An 11687-nucleotide genomic window follows, 5' to 3' on the forward strand; every position below is an offset into this window, starting at 1 on the left:
GGGTAGCCTGGTATATATAAGATGGTCACAACGTGACGAGACAGAATGTGTAGGTAGTGAGTAATCGATCTGCAGTCAGAGAGTATTGTTGAAGTTAACGTTCATTGTTATAGCATTTGTTTTAGCACGATTGTTGAAATTAAGTGTATCGTAAAGTTATATTCAGAAAGAATAAACCAGTTTTATTTAAAAAAGGACTTGTGTCACTAAAGTTTCATTGGAACGAATTTACGGGAAATCAATTAACAGACGGAGACGTAACACTTGTGTAAGTAGAGGCATTATTTGAATTGTCTATCCTTCTGTAAGTAGAGGTATTATTTGAATTGTCTATCCTTCTGTAAGTAGAGGTATTATTTGAATTGTTTATCTTTCTTCAAGTATAGGTATTGTTTGGATTGTATATCATGCTATAAGCAGAGGTATTGTTTGAATTGTTTATCTTTCTGCAAGTAGAGATATTGTTTGGATTGTATATCTTTCTGTAAGTAGAGGTATTATTTGAATTGTTTATCTTTTAGTAAGTAGAGATATTGTTTGAATCATTTATCTTTCTGCAAGTAGAGATATTGTTTGGATTGTATATCTTTTTGTAAGTAGAGGTATTGTTTGAATTGTCTATCCTTCTGTAAGTAGCGGTATTGTTTGAATTGTCTATCCTTCTGTAAGTAGCGGTATTGTTTGAATTGTCTATCCTTCTGTAAGTAGCGGGGATAGACAATTCAAACAATATCTCTACTTACAGAAGGATAGGCAATTCAATCAATACCTCTACTTACAGAAGGATAGACAATTCAAACAATACCGCTACTTACAGAAGGATAGACAATTCAAACAATACCTCTACTTACAAAAAGATATACAATCCAAACAATATCTCTACTTGCAGAAAGATAAACAATTCAAATAATACCTCTACTTACAGAAGTATAGACAATTCAATCAATACCTCTACTTACAGAAGGATAGACAATTCAAACAATATCTCTACTTACAGAAGGATAGACAATTCAATCAATACCTCTACTTACAGAAGGATAGACAATTCAAACAATATCTCTACTTACAGAAGGATAGACAATTCAAACAATATTCTGTAAGTAGAGATATTGTTTGAATTGTCTATCCTTCTGTAAGTAGAGGTATTATTTGAATTGTTTATCTTTCTTCAAGTAGAGGTATTGTTTGGATTGTATATCATGCTATAAGTAGAGGTATTGTTTGGATTGTATATCATGCTATAAGTAGAGGTATTGTTTGAATTGTTTATCTTTCTGTAAGTAAAAGTACTGTTTGAATTCTGTATCTTTCTGTAAGTAAAGGTACTGTTTGAATTCTATATCTTTCTGTAAGTAAAGGTACTGTTTGAATTCTGTATCTTTCTGTTAGTAGACAGGGCTTGATTTTAAGGAACTTTCCTTATTGCTTTTCAGACAACCTGACCTGTATCAGAGGTTGTCCAGAAAAATATATGTAGGCCTTAAAAAAATCCAATTATGACAATATTGATCTATAAAGACCCTAAAAAAGTCCCAATTAGAAGAATTCTGATGTTTTTATATTTTATTGATTTCCATAAAAAACAATTATTGTTTAGTTGCCAATTTTGCATCTTTATTAAACTAAATTTTTAAGACTTATTTTCCATGGGTTTCGTTAAATTTTGGAAAAAAAATAGCCCAAACCATGCTAATATTACATAATATCTTAAGGAAACAAACAGTCAATGCCCATTAAAATTTTTCAACAGAACAGCGATCTTGGCAATCATGTTCAATGTTTTAATTCTAAACTGCTTTACTTGCCCCCCAAGTACTGTAATGTACAGCCTGTAGTAAGACTATACTTGCATCAGAACTTTCACACATTGTAGGCTATTTAACACTACAATGGACTGTAGGGTATTTAACAATACAATGGACTGTAGTCTATTTAACACTATAATGGACTGTAGGCTATTTAACATCACTGGACTGTATACTATTTAACACGACAATAGGCTTTAGTTTTTACAATGCGGTACTTCCTTCCAGTCATAAGATTAGCAATTCTCGTCCAGTGCTGCCCTCTATATGCAAATTTTACTTTGTACATGCCACAAACCTTCTGCTCTCCCGATTGAAATCAAATAATTCCAACATATCTCTCATGTAAATCATCATGCGTCACTTCTCCACCAATGAGAGCATGACATATACACCTATACACCTTTACTGAACTACCAATCCTTGCTTGGCAGCACTTGTGCTTGGATGTGTTCTATTTGTTTGCTTCATGTTCATCTTTAGTATACTCACGAAGTGGTCTTCATTTATTTTCACTTCTTGTTTCTGTTAAGACTGTTTCTTCATTTCACTTGAATCCCAGTTTATTACAGTTATATTGTTATTTATACTTTCAATTATTGGTTGACTCTTTCTCATTATGAATTCTGAAGTTCATGTTACTACTTCTGGGGTCACATCTGCCACTAGCACTGTGTCTCAGGCCTCCAGTGCATGCAACCAGACAGGGTTTTTTATCTGCATTTATTTGCTGGGAGATTGAATGCTACATGTGTCAAACTCTGTCTCGAGACCTCACCCTTCTTCCTCCCAAACAAGCTTCAGATGAGGACTTGAATTGCCTATTTCCACCTCCTGATTTTGCCTTGACGTCTCATGCCCCGCCCGAGGAGTCAATTTGGCCTAATACAGTCTTTTTGGATTTTATTTCTCAGGTATGTGACATTTTATTCCTTTCCTGTATTTCCTATGTACTGTGTCCTCCCATACTATGTGACCAATCTTCCCATTCCTATTTGGTTTTTCCCCCTCCCTGGATATTTGGGTACATGCTGTCCAATTTGTCTCACAATAAAGGACAGGATTAGCATGCAGTGCCCTTCATGGGCTTCGGATCATTTTGCTCTTGCATATCATTGTGCAGACTGTTCTTTTCTGGACCAGCAATTGTTAGGTTCCATTTTCCCTGTTTGAGGTGCGGCCTCTGATTATCCTGTAAGTCTGACAGCCTTTGTCTTCTTTTACAGTATCTTTCTACAGTCCATCTTCTCTCTGAGGCTCTCCACCGAAATCTTGAGGGGTTTTCTGGGGACATCCTTTCCCTTCTTTCCTCTATATTTGCTTATTTGTCATCTTTGGCTCTGGCTTTAGATACATGGTTGTTGGGACCTACTATGTCATGATGCGACCTTAACTTGATTCTGTTTATCATCATTTTATCTTCTGCATTTATATATGGCCCCATTTCTACAGTGATACGTCTCTGACATGATTCCTGAGTCTGTGGAATCACGAGTTGCATCAGTACAACAACAGTCTACCCTTTCCAACCTTGTTGCCTGTTTGTATCAATTGGAGCCCAATATTGCACCTTTTACCATTTTCTGTCCCTTACCTTCCAAATCCTTACCTTTTCCTTCTTCTTGGGGTGCCTCATCTCGTTATTTTCTTCTATGACGCATGTCACGTTGCCAGCATTGTCGGTGACTACCCATTATCTGGTCCAATGGGAGCTCGGCTTGCAAACTTTCTTCAAGTTTTATTGGAAGGATTCATGATCCCATTTTTCCCACCTCCTGTGTCTCCTATACTGGTTTCCTTCCCTCCACCTCTGGATCCCATGACCAGCCAGCATCTTTCGGAAGCAGTTCAGGAACTACTATCTCAGCAGGCCATCAAACCTGTTCTACATCCTTCCCCAGGTTTTTATTCCAACTCTTTGTTGTTCCCAAGAAAACCAGGGACTGGAGGCCAGTCATTGATTTGTCCCACCTTAATTGCTTCATTCAATTGCCCCATTTTACCATGGAGTCATTTCTCACCCTACAGTGAATGTTTTCTTTGGTCTTATGGATGACCAAGATGGATGTTTCCAATGCTTAGCTCCACATCCACATATCACCATGGTCTCGTCCACACCTGCGGTTCATCCATCACTGGGTGGTTTATCAATTTCATGCCCTACCCTTCGGGCTTTCTTCCGCTCCTTATATTTTCTGCCAGGCAGTTGGAGCTTTTACTTGCCATCTTCATGATCTGGAGTTGCAATTCCACCATTATATGGACGACTGGCTTCTTGTGGCTCATTCCCAACAGGAGTTGGCCAGCCATACTCGTCAGCTCCTTTTAGTGGCTACTTGGGTGGGCTGGTTAATTAAATTGGAGAAGTTCTTCCTCCGACCTACCTAATATCTCATCCACTTAAGTGTCTTTTTCAACACTCATCTCAGTCAGGCCCAACCTTCTCCTCTATGACTTCATTCCATGGAATTGTTAGTTTGTCATGCCATTTCTATTCACGAGGTTCTATTGCTTTTGGGGATATGGTCTTCAATGATGTCACTGGTCTTCTTCGGTCGTGCACATATGTGATCCCTTCAGTGGGCTCTTCACAATCAATGGAACCTTCTTCGAGATCTTTTGTTAGATCCTGTTACCTTTCTTCCTATCCTAATAGACGATCTACATTGGGGACTGGACAAGGCCCATACGTTGCCGGGTGTTCGGCTTCCTCTTCCTTGTCTGGATTTACATATTTTAACAGATGCATACTTTCAGGGCTAGAGTGCATGGGCCAATCACCAGGAGACTTCGGGTCATTGGTCTATAGACGAAATTTCTTTGCATATCAATGTCTTCAAGTTTCTTATGGTTCACAGGGCTTTGAACCTATTCCTTCCTATCACTAGATATTTGATGATTCATTCCAACAATTTTATGGTTTTTGAGTATTGAATCTGCTATATTGGGCCAACATGCACCACATTAATCTCATTGTGTGTCACGTTCCAGGTACTGTCAATCTCATAGCAGATTGTCTTTCCTGCCCTGACCAAATATATCTGATGGAGTTGTCTTTAGGTCCCCTCATTTTCCAGTGGCTTTGCAATCAGTAGGTTTTCGGTCTAATCGCTCTGGGGTTATTGAGCTGCCTTATCCCATACCTTTCATTTTTCCAGATACTGTTGTGTTTTTACTTCCCCTGTCCTTATCATTTTGCTGTGCTCCTTCCAGATTCTTTGCCCTCTCCCAGATGTCCTACTCTTCTGGACTGGGATATTAATGTTTATCTCCATTCCTTCACTTTACCTTTGTTTGAGCCACTTTCCTCGTGTTCCATGTTTCACCTTTCCGTTACAATGTATTTCCTTCTCCTGTTAGCCTGTGAACGTTGAAGGTCTGATTTATTTGTTGTTTACGTTTCACATACACTTTAGCAGCCTACCTATCTTTTCCTTTATCCAGATCATTCCTTTCTTTCATAGACCTTGGTGGCTAGGGGGGGTAAACTCCTCTTTTTTACATATTTCCTATCCTTCTATTTCTCATCTCTACCATCCTCCCGATCTGGATACACTTTTATGTTTGATCTGTACTCTTTTATTTTCTTATGGCCTGCATAGCTTCCTTCTGTGGTACCTGTTCCCAACTCTTTATCCCTTGGCAGTCTTTCTCTGTTTAGGATCTTTCCACTTTTACCCTCAACAGTTGGGTTCAACTTTTGATTCAATTGGCTTATTCCTCCTTTTCTTCTTCCTTTCGGAATTTATTCCAGGTGTCTTCTCATCAGATTCGACACCTCACTTTTTCTCTCACATCTTGTCATCATTGGCCATTGGAGAAAATCCTAAAGTCAGGCATGTGGACAAACCTAATATATTTGTCTCCCATTATTTACACCATATTGCAGTTTCTTCTTGGGTTTTTCATCTTCCACCTGTGGCCATTCTTCAGACTTCGGTGCGACTTTGACTGGATAAGTTTATATTCGTACTTTTCTTTTCAGGGGCCCTTGCTTCTTTTACTCATTATATGGATCCCACTTTGTGGTGAGTGGTGCCTAACCAGGCATTCTGCAACTTGAAATCCACAATGTACAGCCATGTTGACATGCACTTTATTTTCCATGGCTTCCCAATGCTCACTGTTGAGATAGGATGTTGCACAGGATCGCTTGTAGGTGCATAACTATGCAATGTAATTGCTTCATAAACTTGCCCATTCCTCACCATACCACCCATGGACTGCATGGGTAAAGCAGAAATGGATAGCTGCCCATCCCTGCCATACCTTGTATTGAATAAATCGGTATGGTCTGCTTTTTAAAATAGGGTTTCGTGGTCACCAATTGAATTGTCTCAGGTGATGACATTTCTCTGGACTCTCCACTGCATTCTCACCTCCCTTCTTCTAGTGGAGTGTGGGAGTCCTTACCATTTTCCATTTTCAAGCTGCTGAGGTGGTTCACTATGGAGGCACCCTCCTGAATGAGTTTCACACAAAGATGGCTATAACCATTCAGTGCAGAGTAAGGTGGTGGTGTTATGCAGGTGTGGATGATGTGCTATCCTTCAATATGCAATATACTGATTGGGAGCCCTCATCCTACCCCCACATGGATATTGGTACACCATGGCTGGGATTGGTATTTAGAGTAGAACCAATCAACATAAGTCCTCAAATATGTTTATGGTTGTCTATATTCCTCCCTTGATCATACTCCTTCTATGTTGTGGGTCTCAGTGGAGGTAAGGAGGATTGTTCTGATTCTGTTTTCTTTTGCTATCCCTCATTGTATCTTATTCTGAGGATGTTATTGCTTTTTTGGATGGTTCTGGTCAGTTTCGCTGTTGGGGAAGATGACTTATATTACATAGACATCTTTTCGATACCTTGTGTCGGGTCTCCGGATTGATAGATCAAAGCTAACGCGTGTCATGCTCAGGAGGCAGAGTGGTTCTATATCCCCACAGTCTCTTGAACTTGAGGTGTAGATAGTATGATCTTCATCCTACCCCCACGTGGATGTCGGTTCCCAGCAGCATGGGTTTTGAATGTAGTTGACTTACTGAGTACAGTCCATCTCACTCTAGCTACTCTACACATAGGGGCACATCCATTGTTTTACTCACTTTTATACTTTGTGGGACTGAGTTATTTATATTGTTAGGATCATTATCCTGCCACAGTTCTCTCCCACTTGGATGTGCTCCTCTCTTTGTCTACCCATATCTACTACACATTTCATGGATGGGTGAAGAATATACCTGGTTCTGAAATGGTGCGGTTCCCTCATCAGATCTTCGGACCTGACTCCTTCATTTCCAGGGGTATCCTTCGGACCGTTTGGGGAGGTACTTCTCTCATTCCCTCGCACCGGCCCCACCACCTAATCATTGTGGGATTCTAGCTACACTTGTGAGGGGAGGGAAGTACCATACTGGAAGTTATAATTTTCCTGTACTGAAAATGTAATTTTGATCAGTACTTCCCTCCACTCACACTTCTCACCTACTTTCCTCCAGTGCTTATGTCTTCTGACAAACCTAGAATTGATAGTTTGGTAGAAGCGTATAAGAGAGTCACATGCATTACATGATTAGGTCATGCTCCTATTGGTGGAGAAGTGATGCATGATGATTTACATGACAGACATGTTGGAATCATTTGATTCCAATAGGGGGGAGCAGAAGGCTTGTGCCATGCGTAAAGAAAACATTTGCATATAGAAGGCAGTACTGGAGGAGAACAGCTAATTTTGTGAGAAGAGGGAAGTACCTATCAGATATACAGTTTCAATATAGGAAAATTATAACTTTTCTCTACTGTGTTAATCCTGAACTTCATGCAGTTTTTATTTTATAATCCTTTAGTAAGTAAATAATTTCCATATTTAGATCCTGTTTAACTTTGATTTTAACATGTCTTACAGAAATGTAAAGAATTAAATACAAATGTAATGTTGCAGTTTGATATTTATTGCAGATAATAAATTTTGTACTTTCTCTTGTCATTTTTGGACTAAATATTTCATTGTCATATTGGAGAACCAGAAATCAGTGAATTGTGCTTAGTACTTGTACAATAACACTTTCCAGTTTATCAAACTACTGATAGCAACATTGAAATTTTTACATTAAATACCTTTATCAACTCTTTCAGACAGGTCACGACTGAACGGTTATGTCATTTCCTTTGTTGACTCACATTCAAAATTTTATTGAACTACTATTTCATGAATTTATGTCAATAAGTCTGATATCAAACTGTATGAAATTTCGAGCAGACTAAAGACACCCAACCTCATTGAAATATTGATTCAACAGAAAGAAATGGCACCAAGTCCATTAAAATGGCTGAGAAAGGGACATTCTGAGCTTACAATTGGTCATTTATGTCATATATAGAAGTAAGTGTATATAAGGGAGCATTTCCAAAAATGGAATAAGGTGGGCAGGTGCCACTGTGTTTGATTTATTACATGAGCAATATCTTAGCAAATTGAAAAAAAAAGAGGCTCTTATTTTATATTCTAGCTTGTCAGTATCGATAAATTGAGTTTCTAATTCACTAAAAACTACAGACTTTGTATTTTGACTTCACAAACATCTAATTTGAACTAATGCTGCATTCAATGTACTCTATGACACCCAAAAATATCGATGTTTATCTGTTTTTTAATATTTACTTTTAAATTAAGAAACTGAGTAATATATATATATTACTAACATTTCAATTATAATCTATTTTTTAGACTAAAATACATCTTAGTTACTAAGCTTTATAAATTATAGTTGAATTCTATGGTATTAATGTGGTAATTTATTTTTTTTTAGTTATTCAAATGTATATATATATAAAACCTAAAAAATATATTTTGTTTCATATCTTCCATGTGCAAATTTTTTAAGGTATAGCAATCTACGTCGAGCAGCAACCGAGTACAAAGGTCGTAACTAGAAGAGATTGTTTGCTTTACATCTTTAGTTATACTTCTATGTTTTAAGAAAAATAAGTTTAAGAACTTATTTCAAAATAGCAATAATCTATATACATATATAATGTATAATAACTGAAATGTGATTGTATTTTACAAAGTACTAGTCTACAAAAACACAGCCAAGATAAGTTACTTTGCACAGACCAAAGGTCAGTTTTATGTTATTTGATGGTAACATGAGTGCATGTGAGTTTTTCTTAAGAAATGATTGATAACTATTTGGACATTATAAAGATTTTGCATGTGAAATTTGAAAATTCTCTGATGCATAAAAGTACTTTTAATCTTAAAATGAATATTACTTTGCATGATAGATAGGCAAGATGTGAAAAGAAAAAAACCCGAGAAAAACACTGCTTTACAAACCTTAAGACTTAATAAAAAAATTTGATATTTTGTGTATGAAATGCATTGTAATATTTATTGATAATCCACCAGATTTCGTTAACATTCACTTATTAATTTAAAAGTTATAGCATGAAAACTATAACAAGCACGAAATGGATTACGAGTTTGGTCCCAGGGACCGAGCCTGTGCTGAAGGAGTTAATACAGTAGTAGAAGTTGCAGGAATATTATGTCAGTAAAAATGTCTCAAGTGGTTTAAAGAATGAAACCACCCAATATTTTGTCGTTCCTTAAATCTAAAACTCCTACAATATTGTTATCTTTCATTATCCAGAGTTCTCCCCCGCTGTTCTGCCCTGATGGCAGGACCAGTGACATCGACAGTATTCTCGATGTGATTAATAAAGCAGAAGAATACATTTTTGTAGCTGTAATGGATTATTTTCCAACTACACTTTATACAAAGACCAAACGGTAATATATTTATTCATAAACATCTTGAAATTTTATAAAATAAGTTGAAGCTTTTTAAGTAAGTTCTATCAACAGTGAAAAATTAAAAATTTGAAATTGCTAAGAGTAAAATGTGATTAAAGTAAGCTTATGTGATAGTTCAAAGTGAGTGAAATTATGACTGAGGTTGTATTTCTTAATTGAAAAACCCACATTTTATTTTAAATTGTTTCCTCAACTCCAAGTAATTAACTTCAAAAATTTTACATTTAAAAAAGGATGGCTAATTTAATTTTTAATATTGGTTTGACCATAGTTACCCTAATTCCTTTTATAAAAACGTTAATTACAAGTGAAAGTATTTTTGTTTTTGTAACTTATAACTTTCTTTAAAAGCTAATATCCTCAATTGATAAAAGTTTACGAAATTTTGAAAGATATGAAGATAGTTGTCACATTTTTTTTGTTCAATGGGTTGTTTTAATTTATCTGGTGAAAATAATTCAACATCTGATTTATGTAATGATGACAAATTAATTAGTCTGTCTTATTCTGTAATATATATAACACTTTAAACACTGTTGTAATTTCTAGGCCTAAGAAACTTTAGAAATGACTCTCAAACCTTGACTAATGTAAAAATTAAACTTATTCATATTACTTCATGTATGATCGATCAAGTAACTGAAAATGGAACATTGACGAAATTGTTCTCTCACTGATTAATCCTTATCTGCTAGAAACAACTCTACAATTTTCACAGATATCTGGCATTTATAATGTACTCTTGAAATATACTAGAAACCCTAACATCAAATTTCTAAAACTCTCTAGGCCTAAATTTAATGTCATCATTATGACTAGCAGCTCACTCTAGCTATCAAACATAAGACAACATTAAAAAATTAAAAATAATATAACTTATAACACTATAAACATATGTTTCTTACTGGAGAACAGTATTTTATTGTTTACATTCAGATACTAACTTTTCTGGAAGACAGGTTTATTTATTTACCAAAACATTGCCTTCAAATGGTTTGACCTCTTGTTGTAAAGTAATAGTGTTAAATTTTATAGCATATTTTAAAAGACTGCATACATGCATATAACTTTATAACTTATCAGCTAAAATGTGAATTGTAAAACTTCTGATATGATATCTTACCTCCTTTCACATAATAGCTTTTCTTGACCTGTACTGTGCTCTATATACACAAACCTTCACACACTACTAGCCTTGATACTCCCACCTACCTTCACATGTTTTCACATGAGGCAGATGCATGATAGCATGCAAATGATCATGCTGCAACCCTCCACCAATAGGAGTGTGACACAACTACTAATCATCTTAGTTCAACTTCACTTCTTGTTTTTCATTCGAGCTTTACTTCAAGGAATTTCAATCAACTGCCTCACCTTATCCTCCCTCCTTTGTTCCTTCCCCTTCCTCAGTTCATCTTATGTCTGAGGCTCTTCATTGTTCCTCTGAAGAGTTTTTGGTGGAGACTTCTGCCCTGATTATTCCACTCTGGCATTGACCTCTACCACCCTTTCCCTTCAAACATTGTTCCTCTGTTGTTGATATTCTTTTGGTTGTTATGCCCTTTTGTCTTGTATCTGTTTACTCCAACCTCTGTCAGAATTTAAAAATGATATTATATATGTATAAGACTTTTATTTTATTTTTAGTCAATTGTCAAAATAAATGGCTTTTACTTACATTTCTTAATAATAAATATATATATATATATACTGTTGTTGTTGGGCTTAGGATTCTTCTACAGTAGGTGTCTGTGACTTGTTAGCGATAAATTAAATGATAAATAAACAGCACACACTTTACTTGTTTTCAAATAATATATATATATATATATTCGAAATAATTTAAACGCATGTACAATAAAGTGTTCACACTACAGAGAATATAAGCATATCGTAAACATCATATCAGTATATGTATAATTCTCCTCTTTTTGTCAAAAGTCCACTTAGACCTGTTCAATTACTTTAGAATCTCAGTTGACAAGCTAAACTATTTTCTCTAATACTATAGCACTTACGATTGTCATCTTCTTCTTTTTTTTTTTGGTTTAGGG

At 35.9% G+C, this 11687-nt stretch overlaps 1 protein-coding gene across 7 annotated transcripts in view; it reads left to right on the forward strand.

Moving 5' to 3' along the window:
- Positions 1-11687, forward strand: part of LOC106468753 (phospholipase D3-like) — a 44985-nt gene that overhangs the window by 21819 nt on the left and 11479 nt on the right. For all 7 annotated transcript variants that reach the window (XM_013929197.2, XM_022397114.1, XM_022397113.1 and 4 more), the window contains exon 7: positions 9467-9606. In XM_013929197.2, coding sequence (XP_013784651.1) covers positions 9467-9606 — 140 coding nt within the window. The remainder of the gene's footprint in view (positions 1-9466; positions 9607-11687) is intronic.

The sequence above is a fragment of the Limulus polyphemus genome, unplaced genomic scaffold, assembly GCF_000517525.1.
Source record: "Limulus polyphemus unplaced genomic scaffold, Limulus_polyphemus-2.1.2 Scaffold3148, whole genome shotgun sequence".
Lineage (NCBI taxonomy): Eukaryota > Metazoa > Arthropoda > Merostomata > Xiphosura > Limulidae > Limulus > Limulus polyphemus.